A 22,343-nucleotide genomic window follows, 5' to 3' on the forward strand; every position below is an offset into this window, starting at 1 on the left:
CACGTGTGCTCACGTATGTATTTTTGTACATACATCGTCAAAGGGTACGTAACAGCTGTCGTTATTCCTGAGCTCACACCAGAGTGTGGTTCACGATGAGGACCACAACTGTAAAGCAGCAAAATGTGTGGCCTTTTTGAGCCACACACGAGGACACACAATTGTCACATGCTTGCAATGCATACAGGTTAGAATCTTTGCAAGGGCCTTGAAACAATGTTTCAAAATGTTGATTGAGGAGCTTGGCCCTTTCCTTCAGCTGTTGCAAAGGTTATGCAGAGAAAAAAGACATTCAGTTTACAGAGAAAATAGAAAAGACCTAAGTAACCTCAGTGGGTTCAACATGTCTCGGATGATTGAGTCTCTTGTTCAGGAATACTTTGTCAGGTATGAGGAAGCGGAAGGAGATGATTGAAGTGGTAATTGCTGGATGGACATGACACTCACATTATGATGTTAAGTTTTTACTCATTGACTGTGAATGAGTGGTTGTCTCTACAGTATATGTGCCCTGTGATTGACTACATGCTGATCAGTCCAGGATGTAATCTGCCGTTCGCCCGAAGTCAATTGGGATAGCCTCCAGCTCCCTGCGACTCTAACAAGGACAAGCAGTATAAAATATCATTGGATGGATGGCTGGATAGATGGAAGCAAAAGCTCCACTACATAACATAATTATAAACAAAACGAACAAACAAACAACAAACAAAAAATATAGGATAAATCGTTAGAGCAGACACTTAGTACACAGATGCTTTATAAAAAAACAGGATCAATCAAGAAAAGCCTTCAGTTCTTTGTTCTCTTCAATACAAAATGTTGTACAGTTCCAACAAAACTTGGTGGCCGCTTGCAGGCGAATCAATTGAGGCAATGTTTACATGGTTATAGCTGCCATCCTTATTTCCATTAAGTTGTCTGTCCTTCAAAAAATAGTGAAAAAGTGGAGTTAATCCCCATTGGAAGTCAGGGGAAGAATAATATTCCATTGTATGATAAAACCTTTATTGAAGGCAAATTTAAGTAACATATTGTCTTGACTATAACACAAATGTAAAGATTCATGGAACACTGCTAGTTGTAAAAATAATAATAATTTAAAAGACATTTAAAAAGGTACTTAGCAGATGTTCCTGTCACACTTGTTAAAATATATTAATTACTGTATTAGGGCTTGGCGATTAATCAATAAAACCGTTTTTTCTTTTATACCGAGTTAAAAAAAGGTTATTTATTCCCCTTAGCATCTTCCATTGCTTGCTGACGTCCACTTTTACACTGAGGACCTGGCAGCGGTCCTCAGTGTAAGCGGTCAGAGAAGAGCCAGTTTACTAAAGAAACGCCGTTTTGTCAGTCATTTGGAATTGTTTGGGTTTACAGCATCAAACACAAAGCAAAATGAGCAGTCGTGCTGGCACCTTTTGACTCTGCGCTCCTTTAATCTACTCAGAGGTGTCACAGGTTTGGTTGACATCTTGATGTTATGCATAATGGTGAGTCGCAGTTTAGAGACTTACAGGCTTATTTTATTGGGGCATTCCACTTCAAAAGATTTTTCACTGTACAGGGAGTTCTTAATTTACAATTCCAATTTACGACATTTTGAGGTTGTGAATGCTGCGCAATGAACAAGTTAATGCCGCGGCGTAAGAATACGATTTACATTTGATTATTTTATATTTATGAGCGTGTGCGTGTGTGTGTGTGTGTGTGTGTGTGTGTGTGTGTGTGTATTGAAATTTTGATACTACAATGTTAGTGTAGGTCAGTCATAGACTACGTCATGTTCCGCCCCCTGTATCTATATTTGAAGCTGCCTTGGGTGGCTAAGAAAAGTCTATAGTATATGGGAAGAAAGGGGCCACAATTTGAACAATGCCATCATGATTGGAGAGAACACATTTTGAAGTCTGACAGTGTGCAGATGCCCAGGCCATCGTTTCAGGTTGTTACAGCAGAAGTTGCAAATGGCAAAAAGAGAATGCGGCAAAGCTTTTGACTCCGAAAGGGCGAGCATTCGCTGAGCTTCATATACATGACCACATTCCATTTAGAAAATGTCACCACAAACACGTGTTTGTCCCCTTTAGCAGGTATATAAAACTGAATGAAAATTAAAGGCAAGGTTTTCGAAAATAACTAAAAAATAAATAAAGCAATGGAACGACCAACAACAGATGGCAAAATGTCCCAACTACAAATTTAATTGGAGGCCCTTGAAATAAACTACCCTCCATTACTGTTGTACAAACAGCTGTTGATAAAGAACATAATGTAATGGTTTCATTTTAATCCTTAGTCTCGCACACGCGCGCATACAAATGTGATAAATTGGTTATTTTTTTCCTATTAAATGTCGAGGAAATGCCTTTCACAACCTCCACATGAATGCCATGTGTGTGTCGGAGTGAGCACATTTACAGCATCAGAATCTTCTGCATCCTTTTCACTAGGCTTTACACGATCAGGATTTTTGGGGCTGATCACCGATCAGTGAGTTTAAAACACAGATCACCGATACGATTACAAGATGGAGGAATGGGTCTATTTAAATGACCTGTTCATTTACTGTATATACTTGTGTACGTAATTGCTCAAAAAAATTATATTTACAATAAATAATGTATCTTTGTTCATCTATTTATGCCATTGAGGCATAGTGACAGACAGAACCAATGAATGGTCTTCTATTCGATGGCAGGAAGTACATACAGTAATTAATGTATCCACTTTTTGTGATATTTTTGTTTGTTGCTGTGAGATTTTTCAATTGTAAAATATGTTCCTTGGCTCCATAAAGGTTGGAAATCACTGCTCTAGTCAGATCGTGTATTCTAATCAGTCAGGTCAAACCAACATTACAACGTGACCGAACTAATGGGTGAAACCTTACTGTAATTAAATTACTTTATTGTAATTAAATTACTTCACCCACACTGAAACTTTCCAGCATGATTCGACAGAACGGCGGCATGTTTACGTACAACCGTTAGCGCTAGCACCAGCTTGGTAGGCTATATAACGTGTTTATTGCCTGCTTGCGAGCCGTAACATATTAAAAGTACGTGAACATACCTCAAGCAAGCCTTAAAACTAATTTCTTCTCCTATCCTGAGCACCGGTGACCACCAACACACGTTTCCCCCCCATTTTGTCCTTATAATACAGTCGGCGCGATCCACTCTTGTTGTCGCCGCCACGGTAACGAGTGTATCAGATTGCATTTGAGTTGACAAAATAAAGCCCATTGATCGTAAAAAACGGGATTCGGTGGTATCGGAATACAAGATTTCATTGCAGTAGTCTGACATAGTGCAATCGTAGTCTGATCCGGGCAATACATGATGTCTGTCTCAGACTTGTTGTCTGTACAACACCGCTGAAAGTTTTTTTTTTTAAATAACTTTATTGGCCGTCAGATATTTACAGTACTAGGTCAAAAGACATCCGACAAGGCTTAAAATAAACTCGCTTTTGGGTTCAAATATACTGTGCACGATAGCGACGCGGAGGCAATGTCTTTTGCGGAGCCGATCAATAATGTCATTGATCGGATCGGCGATCAGCATAAAATGCTAATTATCGGCCGATACTGATCAGGCCAATAAAATCGGTGTAAAGTCTACTTTTCACCAAATCAGACTGGTGTCTCATTATATGCACCCTGTTCCTCCAGCACAGCCCAATACTTCCTGGAGTGAAACGACTAAGCCTTCTGGCAAAGATGGGGGTTAATTCGGAACACAACATGCACTGGGCTGAAATCTAAACTAATGGATTCTTCCATCCTCTTCTGTTCCAGTTCACTGCATATGGTCCAATTAATTCTCATTGATCCTAATGACCAATAAAGACTTGGCCTAAATTAAAATGTGATGAGATTTGGACACAAGCACTCCTCATGAAAAAGTCTTTTAGAGAACAATTGATGAATGTAGCCATCACCTCAACGTGTGGAGAGTCACACTTCTGCCCGTCTTTCTAGATTTTATATGTATGCATTATTAGTTGTGTGTATGCACGTTTGTAGATGGGTACATTTCGTGAAAAAAATTATTTAAATGTTTAAAATGATACAGGAATTCCGACATGTCTTGCAATGAAAATTATATAATAAATATTACCTCCTCAAAATTTTTACATTTAAATTTGACTAAATTTAGGCCTAATTATCCTTAAAAATGGAACTTAATCTTAAATCCACAGTTAATAGGTATTGCAACATACACAATAAATTTTCATGTATTTTATTTGAAAATAATTTGACAAATCTGTAAGTAGGGCTTCTGAGAAGAAAAATACTTTAAGTCAATAGTGCATTTTGTTTTCCTCAATAAATATCAACAAGTATTTATATAGCATTGGAAAATGTCTTGAAGTCTTGTATTCTTAAATTTCTGTTTCTTAAACCAGCAATAGCCTGGTCAAATTGTAAAATGTCACATAACAGGTTCAACACATCTTCAAAAGTGAATCTCCTTAAACTGTAATTTGACCCAATATGATAAATATGATTCTAGGCCAATTAATCATGTCATATTTTACTTTTTAAATCTATTACGTCTTCTATACTTTCTCCTATACCAATTAAAGTTTAGCCAAGCAGTGATGAAAACATAGAAACTAGATCATGAGAGGGCTGCTCTGTAGAGGAAAATGTATTAACACTCACTCAGCTCAGCAATGTCAATACTCCTTTTTAATTAATGATTTCTTCCCTAAGTAGAGTAATCCATTAACTTGTTCATTCAATATCTACTCCAAAGTAGGGATGAGCATTTTACTACATTTCCTTGATTGACGATGGTGAAAATGAAAAATCAATTATTGGATTTAAGAGTTGTTGTTTTTTATAATTATTCAAACAATGTAATGATGTGTAACAAGACAAAAATGGAATACTTCTTCAGAACGCAAAACTATTTGAGACTGAATAAACGGTGCCTCTGCTGGTTCCCGCCCTATAGTGCACTTCATTTTCCCTTAAATACTTCAAAACATGATTAAGTGCTCATTTAATTGACTCATGGATTATTACATTATGTCAGTCCCTACTCCAAACATTTTGGATGATTGAGGTTAAGTTTTCTGTAGGTGCTAGTCAAACCAATCTGTCTCCTCCCCCAAACCAGATGTCTGGCGTTGTATCAAGACTCACTGTTGAGAGGCAGCATGGTGCCACAGGGCATCCAAACAAAGAAAGATTAGTAGTAGATGAAGAAATAAAAGAAACTGGGTTAACTGGTATCTTATCTGGTAACTACATTTAGGTTGCACACTCTATTTTCATTTGTATTGTTTCTCTTTTTTTTTTTTCATGTCACAATCATGGAGTGTGTGGAAAGATTTGTGATCATAAATACTAAACAGGTTTAACATTTATGAAGATCTAGGAGTAAAAATCAGTCTCAACACACCCCACACCACAGAATAATTGCTCGGGTTAATCTTTTAGATAGATTATACAACTGGACCTTTGCGCTGACTTTGATCAGAAGAGAGGCCACATGCTCAAATTAGACACAATTACTGGTATGTGCATTCTCCCCTTGATAAAAAGAATCAAAATTTGACTACACACTACTTTGCCTATTCTGTTCTATTCTTGTGTAGCTTGGTAACCTTTCTAAGTGTCCGGGATAGCTAGGAACAATATTAACACTATAATAGACTGGGTGGCTCCGTGACCCTCTGAGAGTCATCAAGGTCACAAGGTTACATTTCTCTGACTGGGTCGTTTCCTGTCAGTGAGAAAGAACATGTAGGGAGCCAGCAGCTGTGCATAGGCTTAAACAGGGATGGATTGTGGGTCCGAGGAAGTCACATACATGAGGTGATGTTTCGCAGGGTCGTTGCCGTGGTGACACCATAGCCACGGAACTTGTGTGTGTATGTGTGCGTGACTACTATTCATTAAAGGGTGTGATGTCAGTGTCACAAACAAAGGTAAGGATGTGTGTGTGGTCCAATTTAGCTGCCTTGAATACAGAGGTCATTATGCAAGGGATCCATGGCGAGTGAGTGGGGGGGGGGGGTGCTCATGTCGTGACTTAAGGATGACTGACCCAATGGACAGAAAATAGTATTTAAATTTTGCCTAGACACAAAATCTACCAAATTGTCTCTGTCAACCTTCTTTCTTCGTATTCCGCTTTCTTTTCTTTCTTTTTAACAGGTTACACTATGGACTGTGTAATGTACAGTATTAATTAATATGGTTGGGGAACGGATTAATGACATTTCAATTCATTACAATCCTGAAAAATAATTTGACTGATTTGACTAGTGATTGAGTTAAAAGCTTGGTCGAAGAATGAACTGCACTAAACTAAATTAATTTAAGGTACCACTGTGTACCACCTTAAATTAGCCTTTGACTCCCTCACTGTGGAAAGTATAAATTTAGGGATCACTTGACTTTTCCTCCAAACACTACCCACAGATTTCTACTAACTCACTGAAATTCCTTTTCGCCTTTTGCATAGATTCTCAGGGTCTAATAACCTCTGCAATCATTAGACCTTTTCATCACCAGCCTTCCTCCCAGCTATTGAGTTGTCCAGGAGGACAAGCCAAAGTTCGCATGCAGTTCCTCAACAACTAAAAAAAAAAAAAAAACTGACGAAAAATTGTCAATATCACATTCAAAGAAATGTCCTTGCTTGCCCAGTGTTCCCACACATTCCTCTTTCCTCTCTAGTTTCAGACGCGACACTAGTGCATCAATTTAGCACTTTGTCCACATTAATCAATGTCTCTCTTGCACAGAGCCTGGCTTTCTTCTTCAGATCTGTTTGCAATGAACAAGCAGATGTCTTGTAGGAGAAATGTGATTCACCCTCAGCTGCATATCAATGTACACAATGTAAAAGAGGATTTAATTAGGTTTTGTGTGGGTGATGTCAGACACCAAAGCCTCATAGATTAAAAGCTCTAAACATACACAAATGCATTTGTCCCACAAAAATACTCTCCTCCCTTTAAGATACATGACTGTATGCTACCAATACAATATAGATCTTCATACTATGAATATGACCAACTCAAATGAGGTGTAAAATGATGTATACCTCCAAGATTTTAATGTTCATGGCTTTGAACATACTATATATAAGCACTACTCTATATGGTTCATTTTTCGCTCTGAATGTGAATTTCTGACTTTTTTCCCCCCTACGGATTTGAAGCTTCTCGCTCATGCCAAAGCTTTCTGTATTAAAAGATTACAGGTTCCTGTGTCCAGGATTACCGAGGTGCAAACATCCTCACATCCAAATACAGTAGCACACAATGGGAGTAAGTCAAAGTCGGCAGAGAAGCTACTTAAACCTAAATGAGGTGTGGATGTGGAGGATAGTGGAAGGCAGCACATTTGTGCTGTGTGTATCCATAGTGATTTTATTTCATTATTATGATTATTATTTATTATGATTATTATTATTATAAAATGCAGCAATTCTATGTATGTTTGGCACATTATAAATCATAAATAGGAGCAACCTAAGATTAAATTGACTTAAAAGGATTAACAACAAACTTGCCTTGGTGTTAAATTTTGGGTGGAGATGCAGAACCAAAAACAATTTCATCCCTAGTTGTAGAGGAAGCTACTGTTGTGGGGTAAAAAATATGTTCCTGCTGCCGCTTTACACTTCCACATCTAACATTCCATTTGTGTTTCCAATGGCTTGTTTGTGTTTGTCTACAAATATTTTAGCTTCTGCTCGGACTTCGGTATCTCCAGGAGCAGCTGGTCAGCTGAACAAAGGCGAGAAAGGTGGGGAGCGAGACCATTTTGTGATTTGTGGGGGAAAAAATGTATTTAAAAAATTAAGAATCTTAAAAGAAACTGTAAAGTGCAAAGCCAGCCAGTGGAGGGAGGCCAGAATAGAAGTTTTTTGGTCCCTCTTGCGCTCCAGTTAATAGATGAGCAGCAGCGTTCTGAACCAACTGGGGATGTTTTGATGGAGGACTGGCTGACTCCACAGTCAAGTGCATTACAGTAATTCAGCCATGATGTAATAAAGGCATGGAATACTCTTTCAAAGTGCTGCTGTGTAAGATAAGGCTTCACTTTTTCCAGCTGCTTGAGGTGTAAAAAGATGGACTGTACCGCACCAATTTGCCGATCCAATTGAAATAGTAATTAATAATAATAATAATAGTGGAATGAAAGCCCAGATTGTTTGGGAAGAAAATTGCACCTGTAAAGGCAATAAAAGCTTTTTGTGTATATGTGGTGCATGGATCCATCGCCAAACACAAATACCGGACTCTGGCCGTCACTTGAAAGTGGGTCAGGATCTTTCCATAGCCTATGTGGTCATGTCATGGGAAAAGAAACTCTGTGTGGAGGTGGTTATTATGTAAATTGGCCCCACTGTTGTGCAACAGTGCAGAATGGCTCACTCACTGTCACGTTTAAAGAAACAAGTAGATAAAAAAACTTTTACTAGGTTGTTTAATTTCACAGTTGATGGTGGGCATGCCCCTTAAAAGACCCAATTCAACCCATTTGCATACAAGCAATTAAAAAGTCAATTTTCCATAATATGTCCCTTTTAACTTGTATGACAAATGAACAATGCAGTGACTTATGCTTGGGAGGTGAGTTTTTTCACATAAATCATTATTATTGTCAACTTATCGTACTGAGGATCCAGGATGAAGACTAATGTTTTTCCCATCACCAGGACATTTTTGTGGTGGCATCAAGTTGTGAATCTCTTTAAATATATTATAAAGAACTGTTGTGTCGAAAAAGCTCTATTTAGTATGACTATATGGTCAAAGCAGCAAATGAAAGGGCATGATAGCGTCTCGTGACGACGATCACGGTTTCTGTGCGTACTAAACATTGCATGAACCTTTTATAAGCTGAAGTCTTGTTTTATGTCATGCACGATGCCATTTTAAATACATTTTATTTATTCATTGATTTATTTTTTACATGGACACTGTCCCAAAAATTGCAGTCGAGCTCCATATTCTACAACAACATGGCTCTTGGACTTCAGAAGATCAGCTGTACAAGCACATTCATTGCTCAGACCACATTAGTTTCACAAAAGTGAACAAAATCATGTCTGGTTATTTAAAAAGCTAACAATGGAAGAGGTGAAAGTCCTACATCTTATCTGAAACTCATCTGTGGCGAGATGGAAGAAAAGTGACCTCCATGAACATTGTGGCTATAATCAGACAGGACTGGCCAGACTTGCACAAAGCCCCATAACCCTGTGCACATTAGCTGCATCATTCATGGTTGTAGCGGCTGACCTCAACAATAACCTGCCGTTGGTGTCTTACAGCAGCCTTATATACAAGTAGAGACGAGAGTGTGAAACTTGATTCAGTTTCACCAACAGGGCTCAACAGTGAGTGTGCGTTACATGCACTTGTGATGGCAAGTATAAGTGTAAAAAGTGTTTATTAGCAATTAGGGCATTTTTGTAATTTGTGCTATCACTATATTGAAGATGTAGTGAAATTGTTACATAGTTTGCTTTGACAATAACACAAAGGTGAGATGGATGTAAAGGGGTCACCAACCAGGTAGCCCCCAAGGACCACCGAGTCGCCAGTAAGGGAACATTGTGATTTCCTAGGAATGTTGTAGAAGTAATCAATGAACACTTTAGATTAATGGAAATAGTGTTGCAGATAGATATTTATCTTTGCTTTTATTTTGCTTTTTAAGCTGCTGTTAGCAAGCAAGTCAGCATTGCAAATGAGAATCTGTTCTCTTATTACCTTACCTGGGTAAATAAAGGTTAAAAGTTTCCTACATTGTTAAACCATTGTTGCTCATTTTTGTGAGAAATCATTAACATGATCCCTGTCTTGGATTTAAAATGTTTACATGTCCCTGTTCAAATGCCTGGATTTTGTAAAAGTAGATTAAAAAATGAGACCAGACGTTGCAGAAATGTCTGTCAAGTATTGGGTGTTTATTGCATGTGACAACAATCTCCTGACTTCTTCATGTCTGGGCTGTGAGGAAGAGATGCAAAACAGAAGCCTTATCTTACAAAAACATATCCAAGCCCAGGTACATTTTGCAAAACACACTTGAACTCTCCCAAACGCACGTGGGGAAATGTGTTATGGGCCGATGAAACCAAGGTTAAACTTTTTGTCCATAAATCCGAAAGGTATGTTTGGCGTAAGCACAACACTACTTATCACCAAAAGAACATCATACCAACGGTAAAGCATGGTGGTGTCAGCATCATGCTGTGAGGTTGTTTTTCTTCATCCGCAACAGGGGCCTTACTTAAGGTAAAGCGAATTACTGTATGAACAGTTCCAAACAGCAATCAGTGTTAGCAAACAACTTTCAGGCTTCTGCTAGTAAGCAAAAAAAAAAATAATAGTCAGGAATCACCACCAAAAAGGTTTGAACTTTATTCAGGTTTAGTCAGGGGCACTTTGAATGGTGGCAGGCTGACTCCTGTTTAACATTGAGTTTGTTCATTCTTAACACAGCCATATCCTTTTTGACTGATTGAAGTTTATTTCATGGCACGATGGACGACTGGTTAGCACATCTGCCTCACAGTTCTGAGAACCCGGGTTCAAATCCCGGCCCCGCCTGTGTGGAGTTTGCATGTACTCCCCGTGCCTGTGTGGGTTTTCTCCAGGCACTCCAGTTTCCTCCCACATCCCCAAAACATGCATGGTAAGTTGATTGAAGACTCTTAATTGCCCTTTGCTATGAATGTGTGTGCGAATGGTTGTTTGTTTATGTGTGCCCTGCGATTGGCTGGCGACCAGTTCAAGGTGTACCCCACCTCTCGCCCGAAGATAGCTGGGATAGGCTCCAGCACGCCTGCGACCCTAGTAAGGATAAAGCGGGATAAAAAATGGATGGATGGATGAAGTTTATTTCAAACATACAGTACAGTCCAATGTACTGTAAATATCCCATACTAAAACCAAGTACTGTTAGTCTGAAATGGAGTAGGAAGAAGCTAAACTTACCTAGTAAGGATAAAGCGGGATAAAAAATGGATGGATGGATGAAGTTTATTTCAAACATACAGTACAGTCCAATGTACTGTAAATATCCCATACTAAAACCAAGTACTGTTAGTCTGAAATGGAGTAGGAAGAAGCTAAACTTATTTAGGTCCTACCCTTCACCTTTACCTAAGCTACATTATTCATCATCATTGAATGGATTTAAAAATATCCCCCCTCTACTTTGCTTAAAATTATAGGCTGTATTTTACATCTAGTGAACATACACAAAAGTGACTTCCATTTTTCTTTGTGATGTGTGATTATATATTGTTAGAGAACATGCACTTGGACGTGTTGAATTAGTTGAGACATTTTGCCAAAGCGCGTAGTAGTTAGCACTGCTTCATCACAGTCGAGAGGTGCTGGGTTCAACCCTTGGCTGCGGCCCTCCTGTGTGGAGTTTGCATGTTCTCTGCGGGTTTTCTGCGGGTTCACTGGCATCTTCGCACATTCTAAAAAAAAAAAACATGTTTAATTGAAGACTCTTCATAGGTGTGAATAATTATGTGTCTGCATGTGCTCTGTGACTGACTGGTGACCAGTACAGGGTGCACACTGCCTCTCGTCCAAAGTTTGTGTCGAGCCCTGACCAATGTGACTCAAACAAATCCTGAAGCTCAACTGTCGTTTTCAACAACTGACTTGTTGATCACTGTAGATGTGAGGACATTATGACAAATGTTTGCACGTAGCACAAGCGCAAAATGACAAGAGTCCTCTCTCTGAAGCAAGCCAGCAGATGAAAGAGAGAAATAAATTAGATAAAACACGACTCACCTTCACATGTGACCTTTCAAGGAATTCACCACCCAGCAGCAGATGAAGTGAGGATCAATCTTGTGGAGGCTTGCTAGCCTTCCTGCTAAATTTGGAGGCTTAATACAATTAAAGTCTGATGAGAAATCAATAAAGATTAGTGGCTGAAAGGTGTTTGCACCCTCCAAGTGCAGAAAAAACATATTTAACAGGGCATCTGTTGGATCATCGACAACCTTGTCTGACCTGTAAACAAATTGGAAATGGCTCAAGCATTGTTTGGCGCACGCGCAATGATGCAATCTTTCCACGGCCCACAAAACTCAACTTCAGTTTCCGTGTTACCGCCAGCATTGAAGGTCCAGTGAAGGTTATACAAACCCCAATTCCAATGAAGTTGGGTTTTTGTAAATAATGTAAATGTAAATGAAAACAGATTACCATGGTTTGCATTTTCAATGCAATTTCAATTTCAACTGAATACACTACAAAGGCAAGATATTTAATGATCAAATTGATGAATGTTGTACTTTTTATTTATTTTTTTGGCAAATATTCTCTCATTTTGAATTTGATGTCTGCAACACGTTCCAAAAAAGCTGGGAAGGGCCAACTAAAGACTGGGAATGTTGAGGAATGCTAAAAAAAAAAAAAAAAAAAGAACACGTGTCTGCGCTGTCCAATAACACATACAGGGTCTCCCTTCACTCACTTGTGCACTCTGGTCTGGTCTCATTCAATCAAAGATCAGGACTTTTGAGGATATGGACAGTATTCCTTTTATTTGCATTCACTTCAATGGGAAAAGATAATCTGAGATACAAGTGTTTTGGGTGACTAGCGTGATCACCGAATGAATCATAAATCAAGGCACCTCTGGAATAGGTTTGTGAGAAATGCTAGTTTCTCTTAAGTGTCATCTCACTAAGTCACTTTCCCCTTTATTTGGAGGCAAATTGATGATCAATTGCGAGTATGTCAGCTTGTATTACCAGGGAGAGAGAGTGCATTTGTGACTGATTACACTGTGACGTTCCTGATTGCGATCCATCTCTTTTTAATTTAGGTTTGTTTAACAAGTGCGTCTTCAATGGTGTACAACCACTTCCTGTAGAATATGTCATCTTTCAGACAAAAGAATCGGTCCTCTCTCAAGGCTAGCCATTTTAAGATGTTGCTCTGTCCACCCCTGATGGGAAAAGCTGAAAGTCGCAACAAAGTGAAGTGCTTTAAAGTGTAGAAGACATATTATCTTTGCCTCCGCAAGGGGTATTTGTGAGTGTGCTTGAGTGGTCATTTGCTGTTTATATTCTAATAACTAGTCCTGTATTTTGGCAGGGCTAGTAATTATTGTTACTTATTTTAATCCCTCATATATGTTATCAAGGATGATAACTCCCAAAAAGAAATTATGCATTCTTTAATTAATTGTTTTTCTGGATCCGGAAAGTTGAATGTTTAATGCAAATTGGTAGCCAGTGACATTCTCTTTACAAGGTTATGTAGGTGTCATTAATGGGCATTTAGCAGAGCGGGGGATTTACAAGCAAATCATTGGAAACTGTTGCTGACCTTACGATTGGAACCTGTTGAGCACCTTTAGGTACATACAGTATACTGTACATATAAAGGATCATCAATAGTTGAGTGGATTTTTAAATGAATATGTCATAATGTGCTCAGGTCAGGTGTTAAACAATATCTGAAGGCTCTCAGATCCAGAGAATGACTGAATCTTATTTTTTTGCCTTCAGGACTGGCTGAGCAAGTTTGGTTACCTTCCACCCCCTGACCCAGTTACAGGCCAACTTCAGACCAAGGAGGCCTTGACCAAGGCCATTAAAGCCATGCAGAAGTTTGGAGGCCTCAAGGAGACTGGAGTTTTTGGTAAGTTTTTTTTTATTCATATCCCATAAACTACCTGTAAAAATGAACTTCAATTATCATAAAATCTGTCACACAATCAACTTTTCTTTACAGATCAAGCTACATTGGGTCTAATGAAAACACCCAGATGTTCTCTGCCAGATGTGTCTGAAAGTGAAGTGACAGTGGGCCGCAGAAAACGTAGTCCGAGTCCTCCCAACAAATGGAAAAAGCGGCATTTATCCTGGAGGTAAGAAACAATAAACACTAAAGACTGTTCATCAGCCTGAAGTATACCCACTACTGTAGCAACGGTTAGTAAAAATGGCCCTCTGCTTCATCTGCATGTACAACCACGTTTCACAATTGCCTCTTTTTCACAACCACCACCTGTCAAACTGCAGTGCTTCCTTATCAGTCCATGTTTGTACTAATACAACAGTAATGAAATGACTAAACATAAATGGTTTCGTTTTATTTTCAAAGCTCTGGTGCTTTTTAAATTGTGTGGGACCGCATACAATTATCGGAGGATTCTAGGCTTATGGTTGCATGGGTAGGGAGATGGAGGGATAGATGGTTTTCAATTGTATGGTGTCTCTGTTGAGGCAGCGGTTCAATCGACTTTATGCAAGCAGCGTGGGTTCAGTTCCCACTTAGTGACGGTGTGGATCTGAGAATGAATGATTGTCTGTCTCTATATGGGTCATTTTCATATAATTTGATCGATAACAATAACGACAAAAAAAATCTAATGTAGCTTTTTACATTTTTTTTTTAATGCTGCCTTGGTTTTATATGGGTAATGGTCTCCCATGTTGAAAAAGACACACTTAGTTTATTTTCCAAAGTTATTATTAATTTAAAATTGTGGGCATTCATAGTAAAGACGGTCCTTATTTACAGAGCAAATGGTGGTCCCCCACTGAAATACACTTCTTTTTATAATAGTGAAGACAAAAGTGCATAATGGAATAGACATAAACGGCTTCATAAAAATTGTGTGAGTTGCACAAGTTACATATGTTACCCTTGAAACTCAGCAGATACAAGTGCAAAAATTATGCTGACTACTTACTAAACCATTACACTCTTGTCTTTATACCCTCATAATGACGGTAAGGACATGCAATAGTTGCGACACGTTCACAAATACATAAATAATCATACATATCTCAGAAATAACATGATGTATGTTGCTTTCTGCTATTGTCTGGATGCAAAGTGGCTGCCTTATCCTGACAATTCAACTCACAGATCCCTCTGGTGTATTGCAACAACATAACGGTAAAGACAGCTTAGAGACAAAGGAGGATCGTTTGCAAAAGAACCAAAAAGGGGAACTATGAAGATATTAAGATGCATTTGTGTTTGGTTTCATGAAAAAAAAAAGCATATTAAGAGGTTGTAAAAAAAATGTAATAGTTACCATCTTCAGAAAACATATTGTAACAAATCATTAAACTTTCTTTCCCACCCTTAACGGTAAAATACATTTTGGCATTAAAAGTTTGAAAAATATTACTTTAGAATATATTTTTTCTTGAAAACAATTATGACGTTTTGATGGATAACAACTGCCAGTAATTCAAATACTTATATCAGTAAAACTAATTGATTTTCAAAAGAAAATTCAGTGGGCCATGTCTTCACCGTGATTGTTTACATTATATGAAAAAATGACCCAAATATTCCTTGTGATTGACTGATGACTGGTGCAAGGTGCAGTCTGCCTTTTGTTTCAACACAGCTGTAATAGGTTCCTGCTCCCTGTGACTCTGAACGTGATAAACGGTTAAAGCAAATGGATGAATGGGTTTATTAGATAAATGGATGACTTGTTGCCAATTTACTTCAGTTCTGCATTAGGCTTCTTTTCTGGCCAAACTTTGTTTAAAAAAATTCTAGACTGTTATGTAGTCAGCTGAATGAGAGCGTGAAGACGCACCAAAAACTGATTATTCTCCCTTTGCATCTGTTAAACTGTCCCCTGCATGTTTCAGATTTATAACATCCCAAATTCAGTTCAGTTATCCCTCTCTGCAGAGCTTAATTTGAATCAAAAATCAAAGCTTCATTTGAATCAAAAGTTTCGGCACTGACGGGCATCTAGAACATGCGGGGCATTGGAACCCACCCCTACACCTGGACCACGATTCGTAGCCCAAATCTGACTGCATGTGCTCATCTATCTCCTTAGTCCCGCGTACATCTTCCTAATGAAGCAAATGAGTGGTGTTTATCTTACATTCGCGCAAGATTATGAGAATACACAGATGGGGCTGTAGGTCCACAGTGATATCACTGTGTTTACCTCATTAATAACAGTTAAAGCCGCTGAGGCAAGGACAGTTTTAAAAGAAGTGAGACCTGATTGAAAGTCAAAAGTAGTTGCTAATGAGGGAAGGATAACCACAGTCATAAGTCAGCAGCAGGGGTCCGTCATCATGCTAATTATAGCCATAGCTCACAGCTGTTAGTGACTGTCAAGAAACGGCACAGCTGTATCCAAAGGGACCGCTAGTATGCTGTCTATGCAACCCTGTGACTATTTGAGATAATAACGTGAAACTGCTTGCAGTAATGACCAGGCCCACCAAAGCATGCGGACATCACTTGCTTCCCTTTGGAACCTGTGCAATAGTTAAATGCATATTATGGAGTATTAATGTGGTCATTATCTTGGACTGTGTCATTTTTTTGTATAAGAAGAATATTTACTCTCTCTCTCTTAGAAGTCATTGCATCCTCTAGACCTGCTGTATTTTCATTTAAGGAGACATTTAGCCATGTGTGTAATTGGGAGTAACAATATCAACCTCAGCATGAGTCACTTAATTGCATATTGCTTTACAAATCCGCATCCGAGAACCCCGCCCGCCATTATCACGTTACTGGCACATTGTGAAGCAGGTGTAGAAAAGTCAGGGAAAATTGTTGTTTATATGAGAGCGGATGCATGAAAGTAGAAAAAGATTCAGCCCATTCCAGATGCAATGAAGTGCAAATTCATTCAAAGTAATACAATTTCCGAGTCTTAATGAAAGCCGCGTGCTTGTTGGTTCTCCAGAGCGCCCGGCTAATAAGTGTCCTCAGTTTCTTGCATATTTCATAAATAACATGACTGTTTCTTAAATTAAAAAGTTGTTTTTCTTGTCTGTGCCACCTGCTACATTATGCAAATTTGAAGATAATTGCTGAAAACATATAAAGACTCAGAACTATACAGTACTCAGATTGTAGATTACTATGGCGTTAAACTGTTTACCAGTTAAATTTTACAGATTTTTTTTGGGGGGGGCGGGGGGCTAAAATGTGGCCTCGGCTCCCCCACTAAAAACCTGAGCGCCTTCGTTCGCATCAGGGGTTATCTAGTGCAGTTGCAAGAAGCACTTTGCTAGCTCGCGATGCCTACACCACGAAAATGCATCTTCCCTTTGGATAGTCCGCTGGTATAGCCGCTTTAGAGCGCCTCATTGTCGGCCTTGAGTGAGTGCACATCACGCAGAAAAAGACAGAAGCGCGAGGAAGGGAAAACTTTGAAAAAACTTTCCCAGAAACTTTCATTCTGGGAACTTGCTTAGTGGAACCAAAACAAAAACTAACTTCTTAATGTCTCGCATATCCGTCTCTGTTGGTGACTAATAGCGGTGATGTGCAAGGAAACGGGAAAGAGTGAGAAGCAAAGAAGAGGGAGAGACGTGACAAGGAGGAAGATGCACGCTGAGTCTTTTAATTTCGAGACCTTCATCTTCAGCCTGAATGACAAGTCTCGTGGCTCTGTGTGTGAGTGTGTGACATTAATGTGCTGACTCTTTAGTAACACACAGCATGGGACCGCATCTCTGTCAGCGGAATAGTTTCAAATGTGCGAGTTTGAGTGCGGAGTGGCTCTGTGAGTGTCACGAGAGGGTGTGTCCTTGCTGTCGCGGGCACTCGAGGAGATGCTTCATTTCAAATAAGGAGGGTAATTAGTGTACGTCTCCACAGAATAGGTCAATAATGTGTGTTTGTGGGTGTGTGGCGTTCATGTAGCCTACTTAGCATTTGTGATGTCATCTCGTGCATCTGTGGAGCTGCACAGCCATGGGAAGGAACTGAAGGCTACTTCCCAGTAGTCTCCTCTTTCACTCAGCCTCTCTTCATTTGAAACATTACAAGCATAATTTATGGTAGACGTGAATGCGTGTGCCAACTGTTGATGTACAAACTCTAGGCCGGCCCCCCATCCTGTGGAAAAATGAAGGTGGAAATTGCGTGAAGAAAGTAATGAGGTTGGGGGAAAACAAATCAGCTGTCTGTCCGTCAGATTTTGAAGTGCATTTATTTATTTGACCACTGTTTACAGCAAGGAAAATGGTGTGAAGACCTGGTCATCATGTCTGTTAGGTCAAATGTTGATTTATATGCAATTCTTACACTTATTACACCGTATCTAAATTCATACATTAGCCTACTGTACTTTCAATTAAGCTTTGCAAGCACTGTTTTTTTTATTTTATTTTGATGGAAATATGACACAATATGAATATAGTTTTCATTAACATGATAAGTGGGGGTGGAGCTAATGTGACTAGGGGGCCACTCAGATTTGCCAATTTTGTCGCAATACAGTAGACCCCCACTGTTTGGGGGGATAGCAAATAATGAAAATCTGAGAATTGACACTCATTTAATTTCCCCCAACCCCCAAAAAAACAACAGCACATAAGCGAGGGATCAAGGAAAAAAATACAGTGAATAAGTGGGGGTTTCTGCAAATCATGGGGGATAGGTTCACCATATTTAGTGACTTTTCCAATCCCTCTAGTGGCTAATTTAAAAAAAAAAAATACAAATAAAAAAATGCGACTAGCAGCAAATCTAGTTACTTTGTGGCATTATTTGAGACTTCGGGAGATCCTGAGACTCCCAAATAAGCAGGAGATGTTCACCCATTCATGCGCAGGCTGCAAATGAACAGCCACTGGCTAATTTATTCATATTCTTTATCGTATTGCGAGCACTCATGCGGATTCAACTGTGTTTTCACTTGTAAAGGCAGCACTTTATCACCAAGCCACCAAATTACACTTTGTGAATTAGTGTGCAGATGTTGTGCATTCAAGCAGACATATCCGCACAGAATTCCCACCCCTGACATTTGAGAATGTGCCAGTTATCAGAAGCTAATGCTGGTAATACTGTCGGCTAATCCTGATTTGTGCTCACACTGCAGCTCTGCTTACCTTTTGGCTTTGATATAATTCTGCTTCCCAGTGGCAATGCAGGTCTTGGAACCTAGCTGCCAAGTCATGTACATGTGTTGGTGGTTATTATGTAATGAATTTGCATAATCTAGAACGGCTCACTCACAGACACACGTTAAGAAATAGGCAGAAAACTAAAGATTTACTTGTTCAGTTGTCCACTAGGTGGGTGGACAGGCACTCTAGAGAATTCCGTACAAATAATTTTTTTCTATAACATGTCCCCCTTTAATATGTTCTCCTCTCTTGTCTCAGAGTGAGGACGTTCCCAAAGGACTCAGCCTTACTGGGCAGGGACACCGTTCGAGCCCTCATGCACTACGCCCTGAAGGTCTGGAGTGACATTGCACCACTTAACTTCCACGAGGTGGCAGGACGTGACGCCGACATTCAGATCGACTTCGCTAAGGCCGACCACGATGACGGATATCCCTTTGACGGGCCAGGGGGCGCCGTGGCCCACGCTTTTTTCCCTGGAGAGAGGTTCACCGCTGGAGATACGCACTTCGATGACGACGAGGCTTGGACCTTCAGGTCACCAGGTGAGCGTGGAAGAGGTCGTTGGTGGGCAGGGTGTCTTTAACTTAATCCAGTGGTTCTCAAAATCACCACCTCAAAAGATTCTTAGTCCTCCAAGTACCCCCATCATGACCAACATCAAAATACTGTAGTGGAGTACTGGAGGCCTGAGTGTTCATAAAAAACGAGGCAGAGGTACAACCAGTGGTACTCGTACTACACTTATAAAAAATGTCTTATCCTATTCTAAATCACTTGAGAATATAGTACATAATAGATAACTGAATACACATTAAATTATGAACAAAGGCAGATGCCGTGTACTGAGGACACAAATTGTAATAACATTATATACTGCAAATTAACTCTCAATAGCTCTTGGAAATTTGTGTCGTTGTGTCTGTGCTGGTTTCCATGATAGTTTAACAATTTGAAGTGGCTTTCATTCTTAGCTGCATGGCATATGTATCTTTGTGTGTAGTTTTGATGTATTCATGTTAATCATTTATTTATTTATTCACTGAGGTGTGTTGTCTATCAGAGCAGAAGCCACCATTTGAGGATATAAGAAATGAGTATTTTAGACCATTTCAACAGAAACATACAATTACATTTTGAATTTGTTTAGGAGGACAATTATCATGTACCGCTGAGCAAATGCCACGTTATTACTGTAGTCATTCCAGTGTTTATAATCACAGTGTCTGTACTATGATTTAAAAAAACAGGTTATATTTGGCTTGACACAAATGTGGTGTGGTTCTGTTCTGAGCTTTTGTCTTGATTGATCAAGCCAAACCTTGCTTCATCCAAGATTGCCCTTGATATGTGCTCATTTGGTGGAGTGAGGACATGATGCTAAGCTTGCCTAAATGGAAGCCTGCCTGCCTAATTGTGGTCCTATCTGGAAAGCACATGCGTTTTAAAGTCGAACTTGGAATGGTCTCTTGTGTCCCTGTCCAAGACTCACGCTACAATATCTCTTCTTTTGAAAAGCTGCTGTACTCCTGCTGAATTTTGAGCATTTTTACATTCTCATGCACAGAGGCAGAATTTCAGAAGCTTTGCCAAAGTGGTTTAAAACAATATTGTTAGTGGCAGAGGAAGTGTTTTCTTTTGTGAAAATAACTTCACTTGTCATTTACAATGTTCCTCCTTTTCCTGTCAGGAGACTTTTTGCAAAAGAAGAAAAATGAAGCTGCATTATGAGTCCACTCATCCAGATGAAAAGAGGTGATGGAGTGATCTACTGTAATCGCCATGACTGATTGTCATGTGGTGATGTCTCAGCACAGTCACACTAATGACAGCTTAACCATTAATTTTGCTTTTCTCTCAATGTGCTGTTTTTAGTGTCCCTTTAATCTGAAAGAATGAACTTCAATGTGACCTTTCTCGTTGCCATTGTCCTCCCATCACTGCTGATTAATGATGGAAGGAGAGGCAGCAGAAATAAGAACCGTTATATATCTCTAAAAGCAGGACGTCAAAGTTTACTTCTTGAGCTCAAAAACATTGTGTTTTTAAACTAGCCAGAAATTGGCCTTGGTATTTTTTGGGAGTGCATGTGTAACAGTTAAAGTTTACAGTTCCACTTGATATACTGCAGCAACACAGCACGGTGGATTCGGGCACCTCGACTTCCTCCCACATTCCAAATGCATGCATTTTAGGCTAATTGAAGACTCTAACACGCAACCCTAATGAGAAGTGTAGAAAATGGATGGATACTGCAACAATGTCATGAAACTTAAGCCTGCATAAAAATATATCTTGTTGTCCTTCCACAAGTTTAAACATATTGTAACATAATTAAATGGACAATATTACCAATTATATTGTCTTGTCATAATGCTCTGCGATGTCCCAGGTGGTAAAAACCTCCGTAAAAACACAGCCACCATATAAACAGAAATCCAATAAGTGTAAAAGACTTGGAAAGCAGCAGCATTGTTTTGGGAATCTTGAGTTTTGCCACACAATACTTCACAAATGTTGACGTGCAAACAGAAGAAAAAACATTTTACTGTTCGACTTTTGTTAGAAAAATACCATTCTGAATGCCAATTGTGTAATGTAAAATGATTCCGGACCAAAGAACTACATTAAAAGTGTGACCACAAGGGTAGCGCACAGCCCTGTGCGAAGACCAAATATTAATTCCAGATCCATTCTACCCTCCTAACATATCCCCTACTGCAATACTACATGCAAGAGAAAAAGGGATATGAGCATTGTAAAGTGGATGATAGCTTCCAAACAACTGAAGAATAAGTCATCAAGGTGTTTTGTTTCAAGTAATAATATTTGAATATTAAGAGTTATTATATCAAGCCAATCGTGTTTCATCCAAGATTGCCCGCTAAGAGAGAGCTGCTGATTTGTAATAAGGACATGATGCTCTGCGCCTCTAAATGCAAACGAGCCTGCCAATTTCTGGTCAGTCCTGGAAAACACAGCATGTTATCTCGACGCTTGGAACTCAGAACATTTTTGTATGCTTCCAAAGTATTTATGGTTACATCCTAGCAAAGCAGCAAATTTTTTTGTGTGTTGTCTGATTGGATCGCTATGAATATGACAAACAGAACATTTCCAAAATCATCTTCCAGGTTTTTTTTTTATTTATTTTTTTATTTGCCTGTTTGCTCTATCCTGATGGATTTGTGAAGTAAATACTTTCACCAAACAAAACATCTGGTGTGTGAAGCTGCAAGGTTTGTGCCAGCATTAAAACAGCTAACTCAGAGGGAGTTGCTAACCCAAGGATGGAGGGTGCTCATAATGAAGACAAAACCTGCAGGAAACTGTCATCTAATGTTCTTGAGTCAAACATCAAATTGAGTCACCTTTCCTGGCAGAAACCAATGTCTTCATAGTGTCGCTGAGTTGTTAAAGAAGTAGCATCAGCCGCAAATGGAAGTT

General features: G+C 39.2%; 1 protein-coding gene across 1 annotated transcript in view; it reads left to right on the forward strand.

Moving 5' to 3' along the window:
• The window catches only part of LOC133413771 (matrix metalloproteinase-17-like), a 53,193-nt gene that overhangs the window by 9,300 nt on the left and 21,550 nt on the right, over nucleotides 1-22,343 (forward strand). Inside the window, exons 2-4 of the mRNA XM_061698541.1 lie at nucleotides 13,539-13,671; nucleotides 13,765-13,900; nucleotides 19,155-19,441. Coding sequence (XP_061554525.1) covers nucleotides 13,539-13,671; nucleotides 13,765-13,900; nucleotides 19,155-19,441 — 556 coding nt within the window. The remainder of the gene's footprint in view (nucleotides 1-13,538; nucleotides 13,672-13,764; nucleotides 13,901-19,154; nucleotides 19,442-22,343) is intronic.

This window comes from Phycodurus eques, chromosome 15 (assembly GCF_024500275.1).
Source record: "Phycodurus eques isolate BA_2022a chromosome 15, UOR_Pequ_1.1, whole genome shotgun sequence".
NCBI lineage: Eukaryota > Metazoa > Chordata > Actinopteri > Syngnathiformes > Syngnathidae > Phycodurus > Phycodurus eques.